This window comes from Hydra vulgaris, chromosome 08 (genome assembly GCF_038396675.1).
Source record: "Hydra vulgaris chromosome 08, alternate assembly HydraT2T_AEP".
Classification (NCBI taxonomy): Eukaryota; Metazoa; Cnidaria; class Hydrozoa; order Anthoathecata; family Hydridae; genus Hydra; species Hydra vulgaris.
Window position 1 is genome coordinate 4,724,918 of NC_088927.1, and position 26,626 is coordinate 4,751,543.

The 26,626-nt window shown below is 28.7% G+C and overlaps 1 protein-coding gene across 2 annotated transcripts in view; it reads left to right on the forward strand.

Annotated features, from left to right (window-relative positions):
* Positions 1–26,626, forward strand: part of LOC136082905 (ubiquitin carboxyl-terminal hydrolase 7-like) — a 157,998-nt gene that overhangs the window by 125,316 nt on the left and 6,056 nt on the right. For both annotated transcript variants that reach the window (XR_010639822.1, XM_065802316.1), the window contains 3 exons: positions 4,607–4,715; positions 24,099–24,173; positions 24,257–24,334. Coding sequence is in view for 1 of the 2 variants with exons in the window: in XM_065802316.1 (XP_065658388.1) it covers positions 4,607–4,715; positions 24,099–24,173; positions 24,257–24,334 (262 nt within the window). In the remaining variant the exon portion in view is untranslated. The remainder of the gene's footprint in view (positions 1–4,606; positions 4,716–24,098; positions 24,174–24,256; positions 24,335–26,626) is intronic.

Consider the following 26,626-nt stretch of genomic DNA (forward strand, 5'->3'; position numbering starts at 1 on the left):
TGGTGCTGAATATGAAGATGCTGCTACATTATTAAAAGTCAAACTTGTAGATAGAATAGTGTCTTGTAGAGATAGAGCATCTAATATCAGGAGTAACAATACATCAAATACCTGCACAACACTATATGGGAAAAGTATCAATTAAGTACACAATATGGGAATATCTTTAGAGGTTATATTATCCCCAAGTTAAAAAATAATAAAATTAAAAAACCAGAACCTATAAAATTCATATACAAAAAATATATAAAAAGCTGTCAAAGTGAAGCACAAAAACTTCAAAATCTGTTTGAAAAAACATTTTTGTATTTTTACGTTTGTATACAGAGCAGTTAGAACTAATAGCATAACCTTTTTGACAAAATTACTATATGTGTATATATATTGAAATTATACTTACTATATATATATATATATATATATATATATATATATATATATATATATATATATATATATATATATATATATATATATATATATATATATATATATATATATATATATATATATATATATTAATGCAGGTTTAAATAATTATTTCCAAATTATTATAAAAACATTTTGATATAAAAATTAAAGATTTGATTTCGAAGTCATTTTCTAAAGTTGTTAATAAGCATAAACAAATAAAAAATAAAGCAAAAGATCAATCTGAACAAAGAGCATGTAAAAATATGAAACAATCATATAAGATATAGTTATATATAAAATGAATTAGCTTTTCTATTCTTTAAAAAGTGTTAAAAATTTGTTGATCAAAGACTCAAAGACCTTACTAATAACAAATAGAAGACTGATTGGATAATAGTTGGAGGGGTCAGAATGTTCTACAAAGTTTTTAAATATTGGAACCACAGGTGTCATTTTTTAACAGGCAGTAAAACAAGATTCAGTCAAACACTTATTAAATGGCTTAGAGATAATCGAAGAGAGTTCTGGAGAATACTTTAGTGAGACTGGCAGGAATGTTGGCTGCACCACATGCCATAGAAGAGTTTAAGAGATATGACTTTAGCAATCAAGCTGTAGTGGTTTGAATGTCTAACATGGGGTTCATCTGTTTAATTGAAATGTAAGGAAGAGTATGGCCAATAGATTCAAGTGGTGAATTAGTAAAAAAAAAAATTATTACACACGATACACATAAAGATGAAAATCATGGAGTATCCTAGTAAAACCATGAGGCTTGACTAGAAACTGGCAATACAGAATAAAAGCTTACATACCTGTCTGGATCAATGAAGTTATTTAAGAGGTGCATTTGTTAGCGGAGAAAAAAAAGACATCAGCCTAAGGACCACCATGAAGAAAATTTAAAAAAATCCCAGTCAGCTTTAAGGTAATAGTAGGTAGAGCGATAATAGGGTGAGTTTGAAGAAGAAGAAGTATGAGATGGAAGATTTATAGAGATCATTGCATCTTTGGAACCACCTAAAAGAGAACTAGGAGAAACTAAACACAAGCTAGGGTCATAGACAAGACACAAATCAAAGATTGAAGGTAGGTGTTTAGGGTTGTCTAGAAAATGAGTCGCAAAATTATGGGCTTTAGTGTCAGCAGGGTCAGTGGAGTCATGCCATTCAGTGTGCATTAAAGTCACCAATAACAACAATATTGTCAAAGGGGTAAAGAGAGAGAGCATGGCCAATTTGATCAGAAACTGTATTTTAAATAGTGCAGTCTTGAGAAAAAAAAGAATGATAGAGGAATAGCAAATCAAAGAATAGCACCCATTAATACTTAAATATTAAGTTAGGAACAGCCGAATTTAAATTAGTCTTATAAAGAGCAAGCAAGTCTGGTGAATTTTGAAAGAGGTAAGTTCAACTGTTGGAATGTTACTTCCAAGACCACAAATATCTTTTTTTTTTTAAACATCTTCGCTTCCAACAAGACTGCAAGCAGCCACTAATTAAAGTTGGAAGTTACTGAAAGAGAAAAGATAAAGATTGTAGAGCAAAATAACGATTGACAGACGACTTAAAAGATTACAAATTATATGAATCAGGAAAGCAAGACGAAGGAAGCGAATTCCAAAGAACTGATGTTCGAGGGAAAAAACTAGACGAATAAGCGTTTTTGGAGCACTTAGGAACAGTCACAAAAAAAGGATGAGACTTAATTGAATGACGAGTAACACGAGAATGAATTTTAGTAGATGGCACAAGAGACGCTAGCTCTTTAGAGTTTCTATAAATCTGTGAAAGATATATAGAAACAGTTCGGTGGTAGGGATAATTTTTTATATTTACTATTTTGGGTTACTTGTGGCATGATTTAAGTTTAAAGAGAACTTGATTCATTCATAGATAGAGCACGGCATCCCGAGCAATAAGTATGCAGTTATCTCAGTCATGCTAATTATCCTAAAGTCATAACTTAGGGCTCCTTATGTGGCCTTAACAATGCACGTCAAAAGGATTAACAGAAACACCATCCATGCTCAACATGGCGCTGTTAATACTCTGATATTTTACAGCTGTTGATGGAGTCAACAGCTGTAAAATATCAGCTCTGAGAGCTACTACAGAGTTCGGTAAGCCTTGCTACCAACCGGCCTTTGAATAATTAAATTGATTTTTAGAACTGTACCCTGATTAGGAGATAACAGAACTTTCTATTTTCTACTAAGTTTTTAAAATTTTATTGACACATTAGGGAGCAGTGACTCTGGAGGCATTAAGGCCCACAACTTTTGCCTTTCTCAATTCCTAACACAAATAGACAACTTTTCAACTTAATTTCCAGAAAATTCAAGTTATTTATCTTCTCTACTCTACTTTTTCTTGTTTCTGATCCTAGTTAATGTTTAGTTTCTCCAAATTCATCCTTAGGTGCTTTTGATAAAAGTTTGATTTCTCTAAAACTGTTATCTCATTTTTTTTTATAATCAGAATCTCTCTATCATCGAGTCTGTTACAACTACCTTAAAGCTGACTGGGACTTTTTCTGTAATTTACTATGTGATGGCCTTTCGGTAGAAATCTTTTTTCTTCCTGCTGACAAATGTACTTCTTTTTAATAAGTGTTTTTTTTATTTTGTTCAAGTTAAAATTTGTTATGAAAGTTTAAGAAAATATAAGAAAAAGTCACAAAAATAATGTATACAAATATAATATAATTCATAAATATTTACAATGACAAATAAGAAAGAACAAAGTAGATCAGATGGATATATGGTGTCTTTAAAAGATAGGAAAAGAAGCAATGATCTTAGAGAGAGTATGAGAGTAGTAATTATATTTATAGTGTGTATCAGAGAAGATGATAATGATGTCAATGATTAAGATGATGATGATGATCATTTTCATCATCATCATCATAATCATCTTAGTCATCAACTGTATGCTTGATGATTATGATGATGATGATGATGATGATGATGATGATGATGATGATGATGATGATGATGATGATGATGATGATGATGATGATGATGATGATGATGATGATGATAATGATGATGAGATGATATATATACCTTTATATAAAATATATCATGAATTTTAAATAACAATAATATATTTATAAAGAATATCAATAGTAATGCAGCCCCGGTCACAAACCTGGCCCTGGCTATGTTTTATCAAACCCGGCCCCGGTCAAATATCAACCCCGGTCGCTTACTACTTCTTATGTAACTTCTTGGAATCAGGTTGGCAAGGAATCTTTCATTCTCTCTTGACGATTCTAAGTCAAGCCTTACTCTTCTCCATGGTTTTCATATCATTGTGCTGCTGCAATTTTTAATCATAACCACTACTTCCATATCTATCACCAAAGCAATTCTCCTGAAAACAGACATCTGTTTACTATTGCTAGAAACCATTGTAAAAAGATTTTGTCTAACGCCAAAGCCGGCTATTCTAAGGTCACAAAATCTCATATTTCATCTCAAAATTTTGGCTCTCAAGATTTCTAACACCAAAGCCCGCTATTCTAAAATCACAAAATTTCATATTTCATCTCAAAATTTAGGCTCCTGATATTTCTGGAAAATCTTTAACAGTGTCTATAATAATAACAAATCTGTTATTCCACGGCTTGCATGGTTCAGACTTTGTTACCTCACATTAAAGCAAAGCTGAATTGTTTACTAAGAACTTTTCATTTATCTCATCTCTTGATTCGACCAATCACATCCTACCTGAAATATCCAACAAACAGGTTGATCTATTGCTTGACATTCATATCAGTTCAGCTTCTGTATCTAAAGTGATTTCTTGATTAGACTCCTCTACAGCTTGTAGTCTGCACAACATACCTGTTATATAGTTCAACTTAATTGATGAAACTTGGTAAATCAAAAAAATAGCATGAGTTGGTGTATATGTTTTTTTGTTTTTTTTTTAGTAGCACTGATGTGTATATATTGTCCTATTTCCTGCATTATTTTTATTATTACTTTTTAGTCCCTCTGCTTCATACATAGAGGTGCTTCATAATTTGAATTTTTAAATCATGTCTACTGTTTTGTTTGCTGTATTGGGCTTCATACTTAATATCAGATATTCACTATTTTAGATATTGTAGTATAATATTATATTTTAAATATCCTATTAACTAAGATATTGCATTTTTTATTTGAACTACTTTGTTATAGAGACCATCCTGACCAACCTGGTAAACCTGTGAAATGCTCCTTTGATGGGCATCTTACAGATCTTGTGTGCAGTGGTAATAAGGGACCAAAAAAGATTTATTACCAAGTAGTAAGTAAAACTTAAATTTTTATCTTTTTCGTTTTAGTTTTTTTAGATTTTATTATGCTGATATTTAGTATTAAAAATTTTAAATTCTATTTCATGATTTTTCACTTTCATAAAATTTTTATTGAAAGTAAACATTATTTTATAATTATTAACATATTTTTATAATTATTGACTTTAACTAGGGTCATTTCCACACCAACCGTGAGTCGACACTATCGTAGGTTTTAAATACTAGTATAAATTTTGCAAAAAGTAGTAATTATTTTTTTTTTTTAATATTTTGTGTATCAACAACATCGTCATGCACTTCTATTACAATACATAGAAACTTATATGAACTTAGTGGGTTTATTATGTCAGCCTATGAAAATAGTTTTTTTTTAAGTACCAGCTGTTAAAGTGTTTCAAATAAAACAAGGAATTTTAAGAAGATAACATAAATTTTTATTTCTAAATTGACTTAATCAGGTAAATAAAACATGAATTGTTATTACTATTATTAAAACAACTCATCATTATAGTATCGATGTAATATTTTTGAATGTACGATAAGTATGAACTAAAATAAATATCATTCCATACATATCATATGTCCAATGAATAATCAATTCGTTTCTTTTTAATTATAAAAACAAATATTATTTTACTTAGATTCTTTTACAATGGCAAGACAAAAATATAAAACAAAAGTTTGTAGCTCAAAAAGAAGACTTCAATATAAAGATAGTCAATTACGTGATGCTATTAATGCTGTTAAAAAAGGTATGGTTGTGTGCAAAGTGAGCAAGAAGTTCGGAATTCCATATTAGATGTTTCATGATAAAATATCTGGAAGAACTTCTTTGAAGATACAACACTGCAGGTATGAATCGGTTCTAGGTGAATAAATTGAAAACAAGTTAGTTGAGTGGTTACTAACTTTCACCAGAATGGGATTTGCCATATCTGTAATACAGCTGTTAGATACTGTGCAAAAATATTTGAATTCCAACAATATAAAAACATAATTTACTAACAACTTTCCTGCTAAAGGTTTGTTTTATGCATTGCTTTGCCGTCACAAACATCTCAAAAACAAGGTGAATACTTAAACCGAGCTAGAGGAGGAGTAACTGAAAAAGCTATAAAAGATTGGTTCACTGAAATTCCGAACCTTTTAGGAGAAAACGCTCAATATTTAAATGATTCGATGCGCATTTTCAATATGGTTGAGAGTGGAAATCTTTTTGCCCACAATGGCGCATCGACCACGAAGGACAAGAAATAAACAATCAAAATGTACCAGAAGCATTAAATTCTTTTATAATCGATCCTTCTATTGCAAATAATATTAAAAGTGGCTTTAAAAATACCGGAATTTTTCCATTTGATGCTAATAATGTTGACTACAAAAATTGTTCAAAAATTATCTGAGTCAAGTGTTGCTCTGGTTCCTTATTTAGAAGAGAACCATTCAAGTGTGACTTCATCAGCTTCCTCTCCCATAACCTTTATTGAAAAGTGCATTGATTTAAGCATTTTAGAGCAGTTTAAAATGGCTGGCGAACATTTAGGTTGGAAAGGTGATCTTGAATACCTCCAGTTGTATTATTTTTGGAAAAGAGCCTTATCTGAAACATATAAGACCATAATTTTACCTAAGGAAATACAACAGGGTAATAAAAATCTATCAACAACATGTAATTTAGAAAATGAGCAAGGTATAACTGATATGGAAATGCCTGATTGCAATAATGCAGCTATAATAGAACCAAAACCAGCTTGTTTTAGTTTAAAAATAGCAGCAGAAATCATAAATCCAATCGAAAGTGTTTTAATATGGTCAAAACAACCAATCTAAATGTCCAAGAGCAAAGTAGAATGTTTACCATCGGTTGTAACATCTGAAATGTGGCAGCAAATTTAGAAGACAAAAGTGCAAGTGCAAGTCACAAATAAAGGATGAAAAATTAAAAAAGAAACAATTAGCTACAGATAAAAAGTAGAGGAAGAAAGATTAAGAAAGAAACAATTGGCTATGGAGAAAAAGTTATTAAATAAAAAAACTAAAAAAGAAAGAGAAAACATGAAAATTTTGGGAAAAAAAAAAATTTGCAAAAGAAAAAGAAAGCCGTCAGAAAGAGTCAGAAAACGAGTTCCATTTAAATGTTGATAATAATTGTAAAACTCAGATAGTTATGATGAAACTCTACCCTTTCCAGTTTAAGAACTTAAAGGGTATGTACTAAAGTAATGGAAATGCTTTAAAATCTTTAGTTTTAATTCATAGTAATATTTTTATTACTTTATAATTAATATTTATTTATTAGTCTTTTTTTTTTAATTATACACCTAAAAATGTTTAATAAAATGTTACTGAAGCATTAAATTTTCATTTGAAACCGTGAGGGCATTTTAAACCAGACACTAAAGCAGATTTTAAGATATACAATAAGTGTCGACAATATTTTTTTTTTTTTAATTTTTTTTTTCAAATCTTTGCTTCCAACAAGGCTGCAAGCAACCACTAATTAGAATTGGAAGTTACTGGAAGAGAAAAGATGAAAATTGTAAAGCAAAATAACAATTGACAGACAACTTAAAAGATAGCAAATTATATGATTCAGGAAAGCAAGATGAAGGAAGCGAATTCCAAAGAACTGATGTTTGAGGAAAAAAACTAGGCAAATAAGAGTTTTTGGTTACAGAAAACAGTCACAGAAAAAGGATGAGACTTATTTGAATGACTAGTCACATGACAATGAATTTTAGTTGATGGCACAAGAGACGCTAGCTCTTTAGAGCAGTGCCCATTATAGTATTTGTAGAAAAGAGAAAGAGAAGCAACATTGCGACGATGTGATAATGGTTAAAGGTTGGCTGCAAGAGCAGGTCCAACTATGTTTACAATGCATTTTTGCACCTTATCTAAAAAAGAAAGGGCATCATTAAAAGATCCGCCCCAGATATGGCAACAGTATTCCATACAAGGCCGGATTTGAGATTCATAGAGATAGAGAATAGTATCCGAAGTAAGAAAGTGTCGAGCTCGATAAAGAGATGCAACCTTAGCAGATGCTAATTTTGCAACAGATTTGATATATGGTTTCCAAGAAAGATCGGAAGTAAGAGTTAATCCTAGAAGATGAAGAGTAGATGACTCATCGAGTAAATTACCGTTCATAAATATAGGAAGATCTAAATTATTGCAATAATGATTGGCAGAAAAAAATTGAGTTTTATCTGAATTAAAGTTCACCAGCCATTGTGAAATAATTTTATACTATCATTTACATTTTATACTGCTGTATATATATATACAACATATAATATGTATATATATATATATATATATATATATACATATTATTTTAAATTTAAATTTGTTAAATTATTTGATATTGAATTCACATCTCTCACTATCCATATTATTTCTTCAAAAATATTAGTGCTTACAAATTTGGATAAAGTTAGGGTTTTGGCTGTTTGTAGTGAAGCCTTTTTTACTGTAGTATGGAGTAGGCATTAATCGTGCGGTAAAGCATAAATGGAGATGATGTTTATCTGACAGAATAAACTAGGTGTTGATGCTGATCCTCTTCAAAACACTGGTAAAAATATGCGATTCTGAGGAGAAGTTTATTATCACTAGTACAAAAATTATGATTACACAAAAAGCAATAATGTTTTTTTCTTTATCTTATACCTCTATACATTTGTATTTAATGAAGATTTATGTTTATTTATGTGTCCTGCTTTGTCTTTGGTATACTTTACGATAAAATTACTGTTGACTATGATTGTGTATAACCTTTTTTTTTTTAAATAAATCTGCGTTTGTTCTGAACATCTGTTTGATTTTCTTTGTTTTTATTACTTATCCTCCTTTATATAATAAGTTTTTTCAATAGAAATGTTTCTCTGTGGGCTTTAATTGCTCAGTCTAGTTCAACCACCGCAGATTACCTGCATGAAATATAACAAAAAAAAAAGTCTTATTCAAATAAATTGTCAAGTGGATTCTCTAGTGAATATGATATGGCATGCTTTAGCTCAAAGGCATCTACTTTGAATGATTTGGAAACCTAATATTTTCCAAAAACAAATGGGCAATCTTTCAAGCTTATGAAGTTAAAGCAATTTTCACGGCTTAGTTATTCACCCTCTAAAATAGTATAACAAACAAAAAAAGCGACTAATAAACAAAAGGAAAATGAAATTACAAATTGAATTAAATTTAACAAAGAGAAGAAGAAAAAAAATGTACAAAGTAAAATAACAACAAGTGAAAAAACAAAGAGTTTAAATTTTTAGACGATTTATGATCAAAATAGAAATGTGCTTTTTTTTAATATTGTGTCTTCATGGATGGTGTCCCTGTTCCTTCTTTTAATGTGCATTATTGGGACCACATTTGGAGCCCTTTATTATGGTTTAGAATTTTCTAATAGTAATGAGACAACTGCATCGACTATTAGATAAGTACTACCTTTGCTTCAAGTCAAGTTCTTTAACCAATTTAAAAAATGACAAAAGTCATTGTCAAAAATGATCAAAAACTATAAAACACAAAAAACCATTCTCATCACCGAGTTCTCTAAATCTATCATTCACCAATATTTGTGGTCTTCGAAGTAACTTTTATTTTGTTAAGTCTTATTTTTTGCAAAGTTCACCAGACCTACTTGCTCTCTGTGAGACTAATTTGAGTTTGGCTGTTTCATCTTGTGATCTTAGTGTTGATGATTATCTTCCTTTAAATTCGTAAAGTATGTGAAATAAAAAGCATGTAGCTCCAATAGTAACATGCTTGGCTTGGGCATTTACATTTGTAAATGCCCAAGTTCACAAATTCACCCCTTTGTCGATAAACTAGGTTTGAATCCATAGACTATTCTTTTAAGTGCTTTCGTTTAGCACCACTCTATCACCTTTCTATATCGCTTTCCTTCATCTCAAGATGGCACTATTTTCAATGTTATTTCTGATCAAATTGACCAAGCCTTTTTTCTTTACCAATTAGCAAATAATTGTTGTTGGTGACTTAAATGCTCATCACACTGATTGGCTTGATTCTAGTATCAGTGACTCTCCAGGTGTTAAGGCAAACTTTTGCCTTTCTTAATCTCTACCTCAAAAAGTCAACTTTCCAACTCGCTTTCCAGACAACCCAAATCATTTACCTTCTCTACTCGATTTGTGTCTTGTTTCTGATTCTAGTCAGTGCTCAGTTTCTCCAAATTCATCCTTAGGTGCTTCTGATCATGGCTTGATCTCTCTAAAACTATTATCTCATTATTCTTTATCATCAGAATCCCCCTATCTTCACATCTCTTACAACTACCTTAAAGTTGACTGGGATTCTTTCCATGGTTTTCTTTGTGATGACCCTTGAGCTTCTTATATAACTTCTTCGATTCAGGCTGGCATGGAATATTTTATTACCTTTTGAAAATTCCAAGACAAACCTCAAAGGCTGAAATGAGCAAAGAAAAGTAGTGTGTTTCAAGACAGATAATGTTATCTGTTATATTCTTATAACAGTTCGCTATATATTATTATTCTTTATATAACTGTTATACGCTATATAACATTATCTGACTTTCTAATTAACTTTCTACTTGATATAATTGACAAACAAGTTGATCCATTGCTTTAAACTCTTATCACTCCAGCTTCTGTATCTAAAGTAATTTCCTGCTTAGACTCTTCTTCTGCTGGACAACAGACTTGTTATAGTCATGCAGAAGTGATTGAAGCAGAATGTTATAGTCATCTGGACAACATACTTGTTATAGTCATGCAGAAGTGTTCTCCGGAGCTGTTGTCTATTCTTCTAAAACTGTTTAACAAGTGCTTATCAGAGTCTTGTTTTCCAGCATGCTGGAAAATGGCATCTGTTATCCCTATTTTCAAAAATTCTGGAGGGCAATCTGACTTGTCAAACTACCGTCCCAATTAGTCTTCTTACTATCATAAGCAATGTTTTTGAGTCTTTATTTAACAAACACTTAATCTCTTATCTTGAATCTAATAATTTCTGATCATCTATATGAATTTTGACCTTCTCGTTCAATTGCTGATTTGTTAACGGTAATAACTGGTAGGTTTTATTGTGCATTGTAATGATGTGGAGAGGCTAAGGCTATCACTTTCGAAATTTCTAAAGCCTTTGCAAATGTTTAGAATGCAGGTCTGCTCTATAAGCTCTCTTCTTACGCTTTGACAGGTAATATTTTTAAGATTATTGAATCATTCCTTACAAAAAGTATTATAAAAGTTGTTCTTGATGGACAGCACTCTTCTTCATTCCCTGTAATTTCCCTGGATTCCTTGGTGTTCTCTCCTAGGCCCTATACTTTTTTAAATTTACATTAACATCTCTAAAAAATTCTCATATCTAAGGTGGCATTGTTCGCTGATGATACTACCATTTATTTTTGTCTTGATTAGAAGCCAACACTCTCTGATTGTTTGGAGGGGACATTTGACTTTAAAAAGGATCTTGTTTCTGTTAAAGCATGGGGCTCTCAATGGCTGGTGAACTTTAACTCAGATAAAACTCAATTTTTTTCAGCTAGTTTTTATCACAACAATCTTGATCTTCCTATAATTATGAACAGTAATGTACTCAATGAGTCAACTACCCTTTGTCTTCTAAGATTAACTCTTACTTCAGAACTCTCTTGGAAACCATATATCAAATCCAGATGTCTCAAGAGACGCTGCTCTAAGAGATAGCATCTCTTGTGCCATCTACTAAAATTCATTCTCATGTTACTCGTCATTCAATTAAGTTTCATCCTTTTTCAGTGACCGTTCCTAAGTGCTCCAAAAATTCTTATTTGTCTACTTTTTTTTCTCGAACGTCAATTATTTGGAAGATGCTCCCTTCATCTTGTTTTCCTAATACCTAATTTAAAATATTTTAAATCCTAATTAACAATCTTTTAAGTTGTCTGTTTATCATTATCTTGCTTTATAAGCTCCATGTTTTCTCTTCCAGTAACTTCCAACTCTAATAGTGGTTGCTTGCAGCCTTGTTGGAAAAGATGTTAAAAAAAATAACTCTTTCAAATTAATAATTATGGTATAATTGAATTCTGTACACTTTACTTTGATAAAATAAACTCTCTCTCATTTTTTTCATCTAAACATATCATTGTTGCAAAAACACTTTGAGGATTTAAACATTTCTGTCATTTTGATTTTACTACTATTAGTATTAGAATCTTGAATAGTGATTTTGTTGAATACCAAATATTTTGCTTGACTCAACGCCAAATAGCCTAATATTTAGCAGCTAATATTAGGCAGCCCAATATTTAGTAACACAGAAAATTTCACAGGTTAAAATTTACGACCTGAATTAGTCAAGTAAATAACGTAATTACGCTACAGGTAATTACGCATATTATTTTGTTTGTGCGTTTGGGCATGTTATTTGTTGACTGTTAAACATTAAACTTTGTTCCTTGAAGTTTGAATTTCATACAACCCATTACCTAAGATATATACCCAGTAATTATATTTCTATAGTAAAATTTTAGAACATTTAGTGGCGATTGCATCGTTTGCGGTTTATTAGTTGTTGATATATTTATAATATTAATTGTCACTAGAATTTGTAAATAAATGAATTGAATTTACTAAATGCGATTCATTTGTTTACAAGTTAATAATTTATTTCAAATTACAGACCTCAAATGTTGTCATAAAAAACCATATAAATTCATTAACAATTAATTATCCTTTAAAAACTATTTAAATAGATAATTCAATTTAGTGAACATAAAAGACTTTATATTCGATTGTTGTTTTGCTTGAGAAAACTGCAGTAAGTAACAAAAATTGTGTTGTTTCAAATTATTGTTTGCAAAAAGTTTTAAAATAGCATCTTTTAATAAAAAATCACTTATTTGGAAATATCATGAAATTGTGTAAGGATATTAATGATCCAAAATCAATGAAATATAATTACTTAATTGGAGAAATGATTGCATTATACAACGAACCATTATTACTTGTTGAACAAGTTGACTTCAACATGTTTATGGAAAAGGCAGTACAGCAATACAAAATACCTTGTTGCACCTACATGAATGAGAAAATATATCACCGATATATTTAAATGAATTTGCACTAAAATTGAATTTAGTATTTTACAAGCAACGCCATGTCAGCAAAACAACCAAATTTTCTCAAGTTTTACTACGCATTAGATATCTCCAGATTCTATTCTTGAAAATGCTGATTTAGTGGTGAAGCTGTTTTTTGGTTAATATACTGGTTCCAATATCACTGAAGAACTCAATACTATTGCAGAAAGAACATTTTACATAACGAGATCCATTTTCTTGTCCATGACAGTGGAGCCAATATGATAAAGGTGTACGAGATGCAGAATATGGTTCTGTGAAGTATTTTATTTATTTACTACAATTGGCTATAAAGGTATCGCTAAATTCTCAAATAGAAATTACACAGATGGTAGCTGTTGCATAATAAAGTGTCACCCATTCCTTCCACTAATTATTGGAGCAAAATTGAGCTGCCTCATTTTACATGATACATAATTCATACATAATTCTTTAAACAATTTAACACCTGCTCAATGGAAGTTAATGGAACAATGTATCAATGTAATCAATGTCAAATCAAAAACCATTTATTTGAAGAAATTTCAAAAAATAACTAGCTATTTCTAGCATTTCTGAGGTGCAAGGGTGAAAAAAGGTGTAAAAAAGGGTGCAAAGGATGTAAAGGTCCAAAACATTTTTTTTAGAAGCTCTGAAAAAAAGTTTTGAAGGGTCTAATAGCACTAATGATGACTCATCTCTACCTTGGGAGAAAAAAAATGTCAATAAAAACGATAAAACATTTGAAATACACAATAGTTTTTGGAATTGTTTTGAGTTACAGAAACACGCACACAGATGAAGGTGTCAAACAGAAAAGTTCAACAGCAAACAAAATTTATTTATTCATGAAAACTGTTTGCCTAAATCGAAAAGCAGACCCTTACAAATGGTAGTCAGGTAATGCAAAACAATATCCAAAGCTAGCAGAATTTGCTAATATTATTGTGAGCGGCTATTTTCAAAAGCAGATATAATTTACAAGAAAAAGCTGAATCAATAAATGCAAAAAAAATTGTTTTTATTCATCATAGTTTATCACTGATAAATTTTAAGAATTAAACTTATTTTAGATTAAAAAAATTGTTATTAATAGAATCTTATAGATATAATATATTTATTATTTGATTATTCTGTTTATTGCATTATTTATAGTAATATATAGTAATATAATCTATTTCTAAGGCAATTTTTTTCATGTTTTAGTATTCAGTATTCAGCCGAATACCAAATAGTATAAAATGTTGCCAAATATGCCGAATACCGAATAGTTGCCAAATATGTGTGGCATCTCTAATTAGCTGAATCAAAGAATTATAAATAGCTAAATAAAGTTCATCAGATTCCCATTGATAATTACAACATTGAGCACAGATCAACTGAATCCTCTTTTGGTGGTACATTATTATGTTTATCAAAAAAACTAATATACAAACGAAGAGATGATTTAATGAAATACACACCTAATTGTTTAGAATCCACATTTGTTGAATTTATTTTTTCTAAAAAGACTAATACTATTGTTGGATGCATTTATAGACACCCTTGCATGAATATCAGTATTTTTAATATTATCATGTCTGTCCTGCTTCAAAAAATGTCTGCTGAAAAAAAATCTGTTTTCTTACTTGTTGGTTATAATATTGATCTGATACTATCAAATAATGACATTGCAGCATCTCATTTTATAAACTTATTTTCTTTTTACTCACCCTTTTGTGCACTAGAATTACTGGTTGCTCTGCTTTGATCATTATATTTTCCAAATATTTTCTCTAATCTAAAAACTAATAAAATAATTCAGGAAATTTCTGTTTCAACTTCTGTTTCTTATAACTTACCACAATTTTGTGTTTGTACCAAAATCAATAAACTATATATACCAGGTTGATACAATTTGTATAGCAGGAGTTTTAAAAACATTAATAAAGAAAACTTTAAATATGACTTAGCAAAACTTTTTTGGGATGTTATAAAGTCCAATGATACTAACTCATGTTTCTAAACATTTATTACTGAAACAACATTGATTTTAGATCGCTATTCCCCTCTTAAAAAAAACAAGTATCGAGAGCTTTAAACATCGATTTACACAAAAGGAATTATAAAATTCAAAAAATTTCTAACTTGTTTGTATTCATAAGATCTAAAGATCTTATGAATATAAACAAGTTAGAAATTTTTTTAAAGAGATATAAATATATAATTAAAAAGTATATAGTAATAATAAATATATAGTAAAAAAATCCATTTAAGAAAATACTTCTCAATAAATGTCAAAAATTACCGCGAACTTTGAAATGGTATTAATAAGCTTATATGTCAAAAGCTTTAATAAATCATCTCACAACTGTTCACAAGAAAAAGAAACTTATTTAAATGATCTGAAACATTTAACACTTTTTTTATAAATGTTGTTTATAAACTCAAATCCAATATTCATTTATCTTATGTCAACTATCAAAAGTATCTTAAATATCCAAATTTACACAGTCTACAAGTATCTTAAATAAATAATCATGAAGTTTTTTATATCTAAATTGAATCCAAAAAATCATCAAATTGTTTCAAAGGTTCAAACAGCATTCCCTCAAACATTCTTATAGATTTTAACTATAAATTTTCAAATATTCTTTCGAAACTATTTAATATCTCATTCATAAATTTAAATTTATGAATGAGGTATTAAATAGTTTAAAAAATATATTAAAAGAAATTTTAAAGCACATTCCTCAGTTGGTGTTATAATATCAATAAATGGTATTTTATTTTGTGTTGAAATAAATTGCGGACTAAGACTAAAGTTTTTCTGTACACATGAGATTGATTTATTCAAAAGCTTTAATATTGGATTTTTTACAAGGTTAATATGTGGTATTGAAATAATATTCAAAGTATTAAATTTTTTGATATTGTTCTTTTTAAGATCAAAAAATTTAATACTTCGAATATTATAAAAGTCAAATTATTTTTTTTTAAATCCAAATATACCCAGCAAACCAATTTTAGGCTGATATATTATTTTATACTATATTATCATTACACATACTATTAAAGATGTCACTTAAGTATATAAATATATATATATATATATATATATATATATATATATATATATATATATATATATATATAAGTATATAAATATATAAATATATATGTGTGTGTGTGTGTGTATGTGTGTATATTTATAGATCTTTATTTAAAATTGAATAGCATTACAAGTAATGAATTGTACAATTTTATCCATCATTAAATTTACTAAAAAAAAAGATTGCCATAATGCAGGCAAACATATTATTTATGTATTGAAAAGGCAGTTGAACAGTTAGAGATTGCTGACACCATCACAAAAAATAGGGAGGTATTTTTACTCCGAATAAAAAATGGTTGATAGGTAACAGCAAGATAAGAGCAAATGCGAATCTGTTTGGGTTTCTGCTGTTGGTGTGAGCTAATTTAGTGGTTATAGGAGTCTTCAAGGATCTTTTTAAGGATATTAATACAAATCTTGTCTAGTAACTCTTCAATGCAAAACTAATATTGAAGCTGCTCAAACTGGTTACATCAATTCCAATAATGTTTAAAGCATTTTTATGAAATGCTGCATCTCTTTTTTTTTGCTGTAGTGTTGCTCGAAGAAAGAACAGGAGCACTATATACCAAGTTACTAATAGCGTAAGATCTATAGACTTGTAGAAGGTTGAGCTGAGTGTGTCCGATTTGCTTAAGACGTTTAAGTAGATATGGTGCTGATTTTATCTTGTTTTGTACTTTTTTTCTCTTGTTCATCCCAATCAAAATTCTCATTGAGCATGATTCCAAGGTATTTGTGGCTGTTGACTTTTTTAAGCTCAGTATTGTTGTGTATGAGAGAAGGTATAGCTTAAATTTTGGAGCAGCTAGGATTAATTCTAATGATTTTGCATTTAGAGCTATTAAGTTTCATTCCATTGACAACAAACCATAGCACAACACCATCTACAATTGATTAAGGTAAGTTGGCAAGAACAATATCCTAACTTATATAATCGTAGATTATATAAGTTAGGATGTCATCAGCATATTTTTGGAGAATGGTTTCATCAGCATATTTTTGGAGAAATGTATGTTAATGTCAGAAATATAGAGAATGAACAAAATTGAACCAAGATCACTACCTTGAAGTACTCCGGCTTTAATATATTTCCTGTTAGTGGTGAGATCATTTGTTTTAATTCTTTGGCGATGGTTAGATAAGTAAGCTGCGATCCAGGAAGTGAGTCAGCTTGGTAGAATATTTATTAACTTTAGCAGTAATTGTCATGACTGACAAGATCAAATGCTTTTGCAAAATCAAAGAACATTGCAAAAATTGATTTTTTATTATCCTGACAGGAAAATTGATTTGTTATTAACGTCCTGGAAGGAAATCGAACTGTTTGTTTGAGACCAATATGTTATTGGTGTGGTGAAATGAAATGAAACTGGTAATAATGCGTTGGTGTGATGAAATGATAATGAAACTGGTAATAATGCGTTCAAAAACTTTGCATAATGCGGATGTAATGGCAATCAGATGGTAGTCATTAGATGAGAGCGGGTTAGATATGTTAGGAATTGGTATTATGTGTGCTGATTTTGATTGGTCAGGTAGGTAACTGTTTTCTTGAGTTGGTTGAGAATGTTGTTAAGTGTAAAAATGAGGATAATAGGTCAGTTTACTTTTTGGTTGATGAAGAACGAAAAGTTAGGTTCTTTCTTACTGATCCAAACACTTTGAAAATGATCATTTAATTGGTTTGCTTACGCCTCAGAGATGAGGGCCTTTATCTGCTAGCCTGATTTCTTACCAAAAATCTGTTTTTCCAGAAGAGAAATGCCTGTTATAGATTTGTTTTCTTTTAATAATTAGTTTACTGACTCAATTGGCAAGTTCTTTCCATTTGTTGTAGTGAGAAAAAAAGTTGTTGACACTCTTTTATAAAGCTTTGAATAAATGATGTCATCCTAGGCTTGGGGTTAATAAGCTTAGAGGTTAGCAGATGTCTTGAGCAGAGAGTATAGAATAATAAAAATTACTGCAAGCAGTTTGTGTTTCATATGGTGAGTCAACTAAGATTTCAAGATTGGTACAATGCATCAGTGCAACAGTGTTAGCAATTCTACCTGACTGGTAAGCAACATTGCACGGAACTGGGTGAGTTGTTTTATAAAGATTTAGAGAAGGCTGACTAACTACAACAAAGTGATTTGAATTACCAAAACTAGTAAGGGTATTGGACACATAGGATTTAAGAGCATTACTTGAGATGACGTCAAGAATAGTTCATTTTCAGGTAGGATGTGCATTAAGATGAATGAATTTTTTTTTTTTTATGTTATTCGCCTCCTCAAGGCCGAGAAGGTCGGTCATTAATTTTATTTGTTCTATTTTATCTAAGTATTTTTTGTTTTATGAATATAATAGTATCACTACCAACGCGATTCTGACGTTCAGTGCTTATGTAAATGTAGTTATTATTGGTTTGGGAATGAATAGTTTGCTTACCACTTGGGTTTAGCCTGGCAATATATATATATACATATGTATATATATTAGACCATTTCAAAATTGTATATAAAAAAATAATTTTTAAACTTTCTTCAAGTCTTCAAAGTATCTTTTCATCCATTAAATCGCAAAATTTCACCAGGCAATATATATATATATACATATGTATATATATTAGACCATTTCAAAATTGTATATAAAAAAAAAATTTTTGAACTTTCTTCAAGTCTTTAAAGTATCTTTTCATCCATTAAATCGCAAAATTTCACCAGGCAATATATATATATATATATATATATATATATATATATATATATATATATATATATATATAACATATGTATATATATTAGACCATTTCAAAATTGTATATAAAAAAATAATTTTTAAACTTTCTTCAAGTCTTTAAAGTATCTTTTCATCTATTAAATCACAAAATTTCACCAGGCAATATATATATATATATACATATATATATATACATATGTATATATATTAGACCATTTCAAAATTGTATATAAAAAATAATTTTTGAACTTTCTTCAAGTCTTCAAAGTATCTTTTCATCCATTAAATCGCAAAATTTCACCAAACCTGCTTGCTTTTTGTAGGACTTATTAAAATGGGGCACCTAAACATATAAGAGTGTTCTATATAATAAAACAACACAAAAATTCAAATATTTTTTTATTAAAATTATTTTAAGGGCTTAATACTCTAAACATTAGACTTTGTTTAAGAGTCTTAATTAATCAATAATATTGAAAAAAAATTTTCTCAAAATAAAACATAAAATCTAAATCTTAATTTAAAAACTTAAATCATTATAACTTGCTCATTAAAAAAGATTCCAGAGTTTTTTCAAATAAATAAGCATTGTAACAAGACAAATTGAATTATATATAGATCATTGCATATTCAATCACCTAAAAACAAAAAAAGAGAAACTGAACACAAGCTAGGATCAGAGACCAGACATAAATCAAGGAGTGAAGGTAAGGGATTAGAGTTGTCTAGAAAACGAGTCCAGAAGTTACTAATAAATAATAATAATCTAAATAATACATTGAGAAAGATAGAAGTTATGCGCTTTAGCGCTAGCAGAGTCAGTGGTTTTTAAGCCAAACTTTTCAGCGGGATGAGTTTTAAAGTCACCAATAACAACAATATCGAAAGAGGGGTAAAGAGAAAGGGCTTTATCAGTTTAATTAGAAATATCATCTAAAAGAATGCAGTCTTCAGGAGAAAGAGTACAGATTGTAAATCTGTACACCATTTCTAGGCTTTACTTAACCAAAAGTCCCAAGTAGGGTTTCCAATTATGCGACAATAATGACTATCTGGATATCAAATGCTGAAAGTTAAAGTTATTAGGATATATTTGGATATCCGAATATCAAATTAAAAAATAAAGATTAAACTTAATACTCTTAGTGTGTTTAATGCAATAATTTAATTTAAGTATTTTAGTTATATACATTGAAAATTTAAATAGAAAAAATAGTAAAACAATTATATTATGTAAATCTTGTTCATTTTAAAAATTGCATATTTAGAAAAAAAAAATTGGATTTAAAGATTGAAATTTTAAGTCAGTTTTAATTTTTGTTCTAGCTAGATCTCCTATTGAAAAAGCGTGCTTTGTTGCAGTAGATGTTGATTTTATTGTTAGAAGTACATTAAACAATAAATTTAAATTATTTATTGTTTTTGTGTTAAAAGTTGAAAATCTTTGTTTAACAATGTAATAGTTATGTTGCTCTGCTCTTAAATATGGGTAATTTCAGTTATTGTTGCAGTTATTTGACTTTTAAGCATGCTTTCACTTGCAAATTCATTTCATTCATCAAGCTTCAATTGTTACTGTTATCACTAGATGTATAAACCCTTTTAAAATATTTCTACTGCTAAAATAATAGCAGAAAATTATGAAGTACAATCAAAGAAGATTTCTAAGAAGATTATTTATGTCATGAGGATTTTATTTCCACATTCATCCATTCGCTTTTTAATGTTCTAGTAAGTTTTTACTTAAACTCGTTTGTAACAGATCTAAGCTTTTGAATGTATATTTATAAACACCTTCAGCGGTCATTGAATTCAGAATTTTTACTTAACTTATCGCTTCTAGCAGTATAAAGAATCTAACATTTTTTTTAAAGTTGATATTTTCTCCTCTGAAATTTTTTGTTGCCCTTTTTTATTTACTATTTTATTTATAAGATCCTTTATTTGAAGGAATTGTTTGAGCATGATTATCGATAAATTTTACCAAGTTTTGACATCTAACATGTCTTGCTTACTTGTCTAATTTGGTTATACTAAATGTCTAATTTGTGGGATTCTAATGGACGAAAAGTGAAGCTGTTTTTTTTATTTACAAATTTATTCCACCATTTGTAAAAAGGGCAAATCATTATAGTTAATGTTGTGGAAGCCATTTTTAATTAGGGCAAAAGTGGCCTCACTTTTGGGATCGAAGTTAGAAATAATATATATAATATATCATTGCCAAAATCAGGCAAATTATCTGGATAATCCAATATTTGGATATTCAGATTAGAAACCCTAGCCCCAAGACAGGGGACTTTCGAGTCAGATTTTATTTCTCCTAGCCTAAAAAAGCAAACCCTACAAGGAAGCAGGATATATGGCTTAAGTAGTACTGGATTACATGATACTAGTAGCAAGGTAATCTTTATGATCCTGAATCTGACCTGATCTAAAATCTTTTTATTTTATATGCTTTGATAATATGACATCATATCACTTCTTTGGTTTGATAATAATTTTATGATATTTTATGACGTAAACTAATATTTAGAAAAAAAGATGAATGACAAATATATAGCGGCACACTACATCATCCAAGAATAACAGTATTCTAAAAACAGCTCACCTGCATTGCATAAAGCATGTCTTCCATTTACTGTGTCAATTTCTATGATAAGGGTTCATACTTGTCAGTCCATAGAATTATTTTGCCTAGGTCATAATGCAATAATTACCTGTTTTTAGCTCCACACTTGTTCACAAGTTTTGAGTTGTACAATGTGTCATTGCAATACAGAGTCTCAGAGTGATTGGTTGTGGCTGAAGTATTAGTTACAAGTGCTGAAGATCTGTCAAAATAGAGACTTATGACAAGTCTCTAGTTTAAATTTTCATGTTGTAGCATCGTAACTGTTGTAGCATTAACATACATAGTAATTTAAAACCTAATATCCGAGTTTCAAAGTATTTTAATCATACCAAATATTATTTCCCCAAATTTTCAGAAATATTATAAACAAGTTTTAATGTATTTATTTTTATGCAGAAAGTATTCTGCATAAACTTATTGCAAAACGAGTTCTTTAGAATATGGAATTTTTTTTGGTTATTTGTTTTCATAAATTTTTACATCTTATTACTACAAAATAATTAGCAAATTACTTATTTTACAAATTAGTATTTATTTTCGTGTCTGCATTTAGAAATTATAAATTTATTATATTTTTTAATATATTTTTTGTTTAATAAATTTTCATAATAAAAATGTATACAAATATGTTATAATAATAATAATAAATAATAATAGCAATCATATAATAACATTAAAGTAAATTTAACAATTAGAATTATAATAATATAATAATAATAATAATATTATTAGATGATAATAAAGATTATATTAGTAATGATAATAACAATAATAATAATATTATTATTAAATATCACAGATAAATATTTAACAATATTATTAAGTAATAATGACAGTAACAAAAATGTAAATTAAATAAAATCACATTTAAATCACATTTAATAATAATTATAATAAAAATAAGAATTGCTAACATTTTATGTATTTTTCTAACAATTTTTCTATTAGGCAAATTGTGAAATTGAATAAAGTCTTTTTACCTTTATTTAAATTGTGAAAAGAAGTTAACTGATTAAAGATGGAAGGTGTAAATTTTTCCACAATTATACGCATTGGTTTTGCACAATGATTTTGGATAGATAGTTTAAATGGTATATATTGAGTAAAGTTTCATAATTGACATAGAGATAAATTTTGGCTAGCATTCCATTTAATCTACACAATTTCATTGCTAATTTTTAAAGATGAGAGGAAAAAGATAAGTTTGAGTCAATTTTGATTCCAAGATATTTCAACAAAACTATGGGAAAGATTTTTTAGGCCACATAGTCTGAAGTTTAGGTGTTTATTGATTTTAAATCGGCTTGATTTGAAAATGATGAGTTCAGTTTTGCTGGTATTAAGACTTAATTTGTGCACAGCCATTGAAGTAGATTAGATAAATCTTGATTAATATGTTTGTTGATTTTTAATACCTCAAATATAAACACTTTCTAAGTAATTTGGAAGACTATTGTGTTCCAATTTACTTAGGAGGATAGAGTGATCAACAGAATCAAAAGCCGTCTCTAAGTCAAGAAACATTCCAAATGCAAAAAGGTTATTGTCAAGAGCTTTACTTATGGTTTCAGTTAATTTAATAGGTGCATGAGTTTAGGAATGTTTGTAATGAAATCCATAGTGATGTTTGTAGAGACATTGATTTTTCTCAAAAAGGTTATGAAGTCTGTTGTGCATGGCTTTATCAAAAACTTGCTTATGTTAGATAAAAGAGAAATTGGTCTATAACATGTGTGGTGTATTAAAGAATCCCTTTTATGGATTGGAATGATTTTGGCTGTCTTAAAAACTTCTGGAAAAAGGCCTTTTTTAAAAGAATTATTCAATATGGTACAGAGGGACTTGAGAATAAGATGAGGAATAAGTTGTGTGTGGACATGTTGAACACTATTGTCACTGTATTAAGAAAGAAAGAAATTTTTTAAACAGTCAGTGAAGATAAAAAGTAAGGTTTAATTGGTGCAGAGTGTTTGATATTAATAATATTTTTTTGTTTCTTTCCATGTATTTTCTGTATTTTTTATGTTTTTGTCAAAGAATGAGTTGTAGAATAACTTTTTGGGAATTTTTGATAAGTTACTTATTTTATTCTTGTACAATTAATACTTATTTGTAATTTTTGGATTGTAAAGGAATGTTTAACCCACAATTTTCAGAAGCATTTTTATAAACACGTTTAGAGGAGTTAAAAATATTTTTGTTAGAAGAGTTCTGATTTAGTCTATTGTTAAATAAAATAGGATTTTGCTTTATAGTTTTGAAGGGATGGTTTATAATAGTATATGATAGTTTGCTATTAGGTTTTTTGCAAGGCTTATAAGAACTTTCCAAGAGGTATGACATCAAGAAAGCTCACTATTATTAAATTTGTTTAATTTTTTTCCAAAACCAATGTTTTTAAAAATTAATTTAGAATTAATTTAAGCCAATTTTTTCACAAATTAATTTAGAATCATTGTTTCAATATAAATAAGAGTGCTTTACTGGGAACGTAAAAAAATGTTTGTGAATTCTACAAAATGAGCATTCATTCATGGTGATGATGATGATGATGATGATGATGATGATGATGATGATGATGATGATGATGATGATGATGATGATGATGATGATGATGATGATGATGATGATGATGATGATGATGATGATGATGATGATGATGATGATGATGATGATGATGATGATGATGATGATGATGATGATGATGATGATGATGATGATGATGATGATTAATAGCAGATAAATGTGCTTAATTAAAACTTAAATCTAATTACAGTAAAAATTGGATTTTCTTGTAAATTTTTATTTAGGAGCATCGTAAAAGTTGCAAAATTTCTCCAGTTAACTATGTGAATCAATGTGATATAAAAACATCTCATAATGAGGTCAGAACAAAAAAACTTTTGTATTATAAGTATATATTGGTTTACAATATGAACATAAATAATTTCCTTACAACTATACATAGGTGTTTTCACATACTACTGATGATTGCAATCTCACCATTTTTCCTTGTCAATTCTTTAACATTGGATGCAATTTTAGGGTAAGAAATTAAATTTTCAGAAATTGGAAAAGTTTATGTGTTTGAAATTGAAACAATTGAAACTTATACTAAAATCTACATTTATTTTATTATAATATTTTTTAAAAAGATTATAAGTTTAAAGAATAAACATAGTTTAGTGTAAAAACTATTTATCAAATGGAAAAACAATTCTCATTCAGCAATGTAAAAACAAATAATATGACACTTGTGGCATTCCTCAAGAATTGATGAGGACATTTTTTATTTTTAATATATAATAATGATTCAAGCAAATCTTCTATTATTTTAAATTCTTGTTTTTGATAACGCAAATATATTTTATATCCATAGTAATGTTTAAACATTTTTTAAAACATGTGATGAACTTCTGAAACTAATTGAATGGTTATATTGATTATTGTATTGATTAATTTAGCTGAAACTAAGTATACTTTTTTATCTTTTTTTAAATGAGATAAAATCCCTCTAACATTCTAAAATTTATTTTTGGCAAGTAAATTGTAAAAATAGAATAATTTATAAAATTTGTTGTTGTAATTCTTGATAAAAACATCACTCAGAAAGATCATACACAATTAAAGAATAATAATAATAAAGCCAAAAAAAAAAAAAATGATTACAATCTATTGTCTCAAAGACTTAAAATCATTTTATGTCTATTCTACGTCCATTGTACATCTTTATTGCATTTTGTATCTTAACATATATCTAAATATAAACAAATCTAAACGTAAGCAATGTGAGTATATGTACAGGTAGATGGTCCTAAAAAGGTAGATGGGCCCTAAAAACTCATGGATCCCAATAGCCACACACTCATATTAGTTTTATTTATTATTATTAAAAGCACCAAAATAGATTTTTTTTTATTTGATAGGATAGTTTTTTGATAGGAAACTGCTTAAATTAACCAAATTAGCTTTATTATAAACACTTTCTAAGTAATTTGGAAGACTATTGTGTTCCAATTTACTTAGGAGGATAGAGTGATCAACGGAATCAAAAGCCGTCTCTAAGTCAAGAAACATTCCAAATGCAAAAAGGTTATTGTCAAGAGCTTTACTTATGGTTTCAGTTAATTTAAAAGGTGCATGAGTTTAGGAGTGTTTGTAATGAAATCCATAGTGATTTTTGTAGAGACATTGATTTTTCTCAAAAAGGATATGAAGTCTGTTGTTCAAATTAGTTTTATGAAAATTATACTGAAAATACTAGAATTTTTTATTTAAAAATTTTATATCTTTTTGACATTATAGTCCATAAATACTTAAAATTTTAATTTAAATTTGCAATTAAAAAGACTAAAATTGCTGAAATATTTTAAGTTAACCAGTGTAGTATTTCTGTGGTTTTTAGGATTCTTTAACAAAGAAAATATATATATGGATCAAAAACTCATTATTAAAATGAAGTTTTGCTTTTTTCTATTAACAATTATTTTTCTATTAACAACCTAGTAAAGATTGACTAGTTGTTTGTAAAAAAAAATTTTATATATAGCTCTATTTGTCTTTAAGACAATTTAAAAGTGTTTCCTCGAAACTATTCACTCTTGATTAAGTTGATAAACTAATTGACTAAGCATAATGAAATTATATCCATATCACATATTGGTAATATGAACATATGAACTATAAGGTCACTTTCTTGGTGTATATTTCTAACAGCTAGAATCTTCATCACTTTCATGCTCAATAACTTTATGTTTGAGTGAGTTTTTGGTTACTTCAGCAGCTATAAACATTGGTTTCTTTCCATCTACTTTACAAGATAAAAGCTCTTGAATAAGCTCTTATGAATGCTCAAATTTTTCTTTCCAAAACTGAGCTGAATTTTTTCTTTGATTAGGAGATTCAGTAGTGTATCTTTTAGGGGTTGTTGTACTGGGTGAAACACTTTTGGGAGTATCAATACATAAAACAGCTCATGCAAACTTGTCTGTTGCATGTTGCTGACATTTGAAGATGTGAAAGTTTTGCATGCTTTGCCACACGTTTTGCAGCTTTGAGCATAGTTTGTCTTGGAGCTCAGTTGTTCCAAATATGTCCTAAGATCATCATAAAAGGCTCTTTATTTAGTGAGTTGAAGTCAGTAAAAGTATTTTCTTTTATACCACGATACTCACGATGACGGTTTTTGTTGAGTTGGTCTAAGAGCTGTGTCATGCTAGTGGTATCTGGCGGAGTTAAGAATATATGTAAGTTTTTTGATTGCGAAAACTGTAAGACATCAAAATTAAAGCGTGAACAATGCCTATCAGAAAGCAAAACTACTGGCTGTGCCACTTTT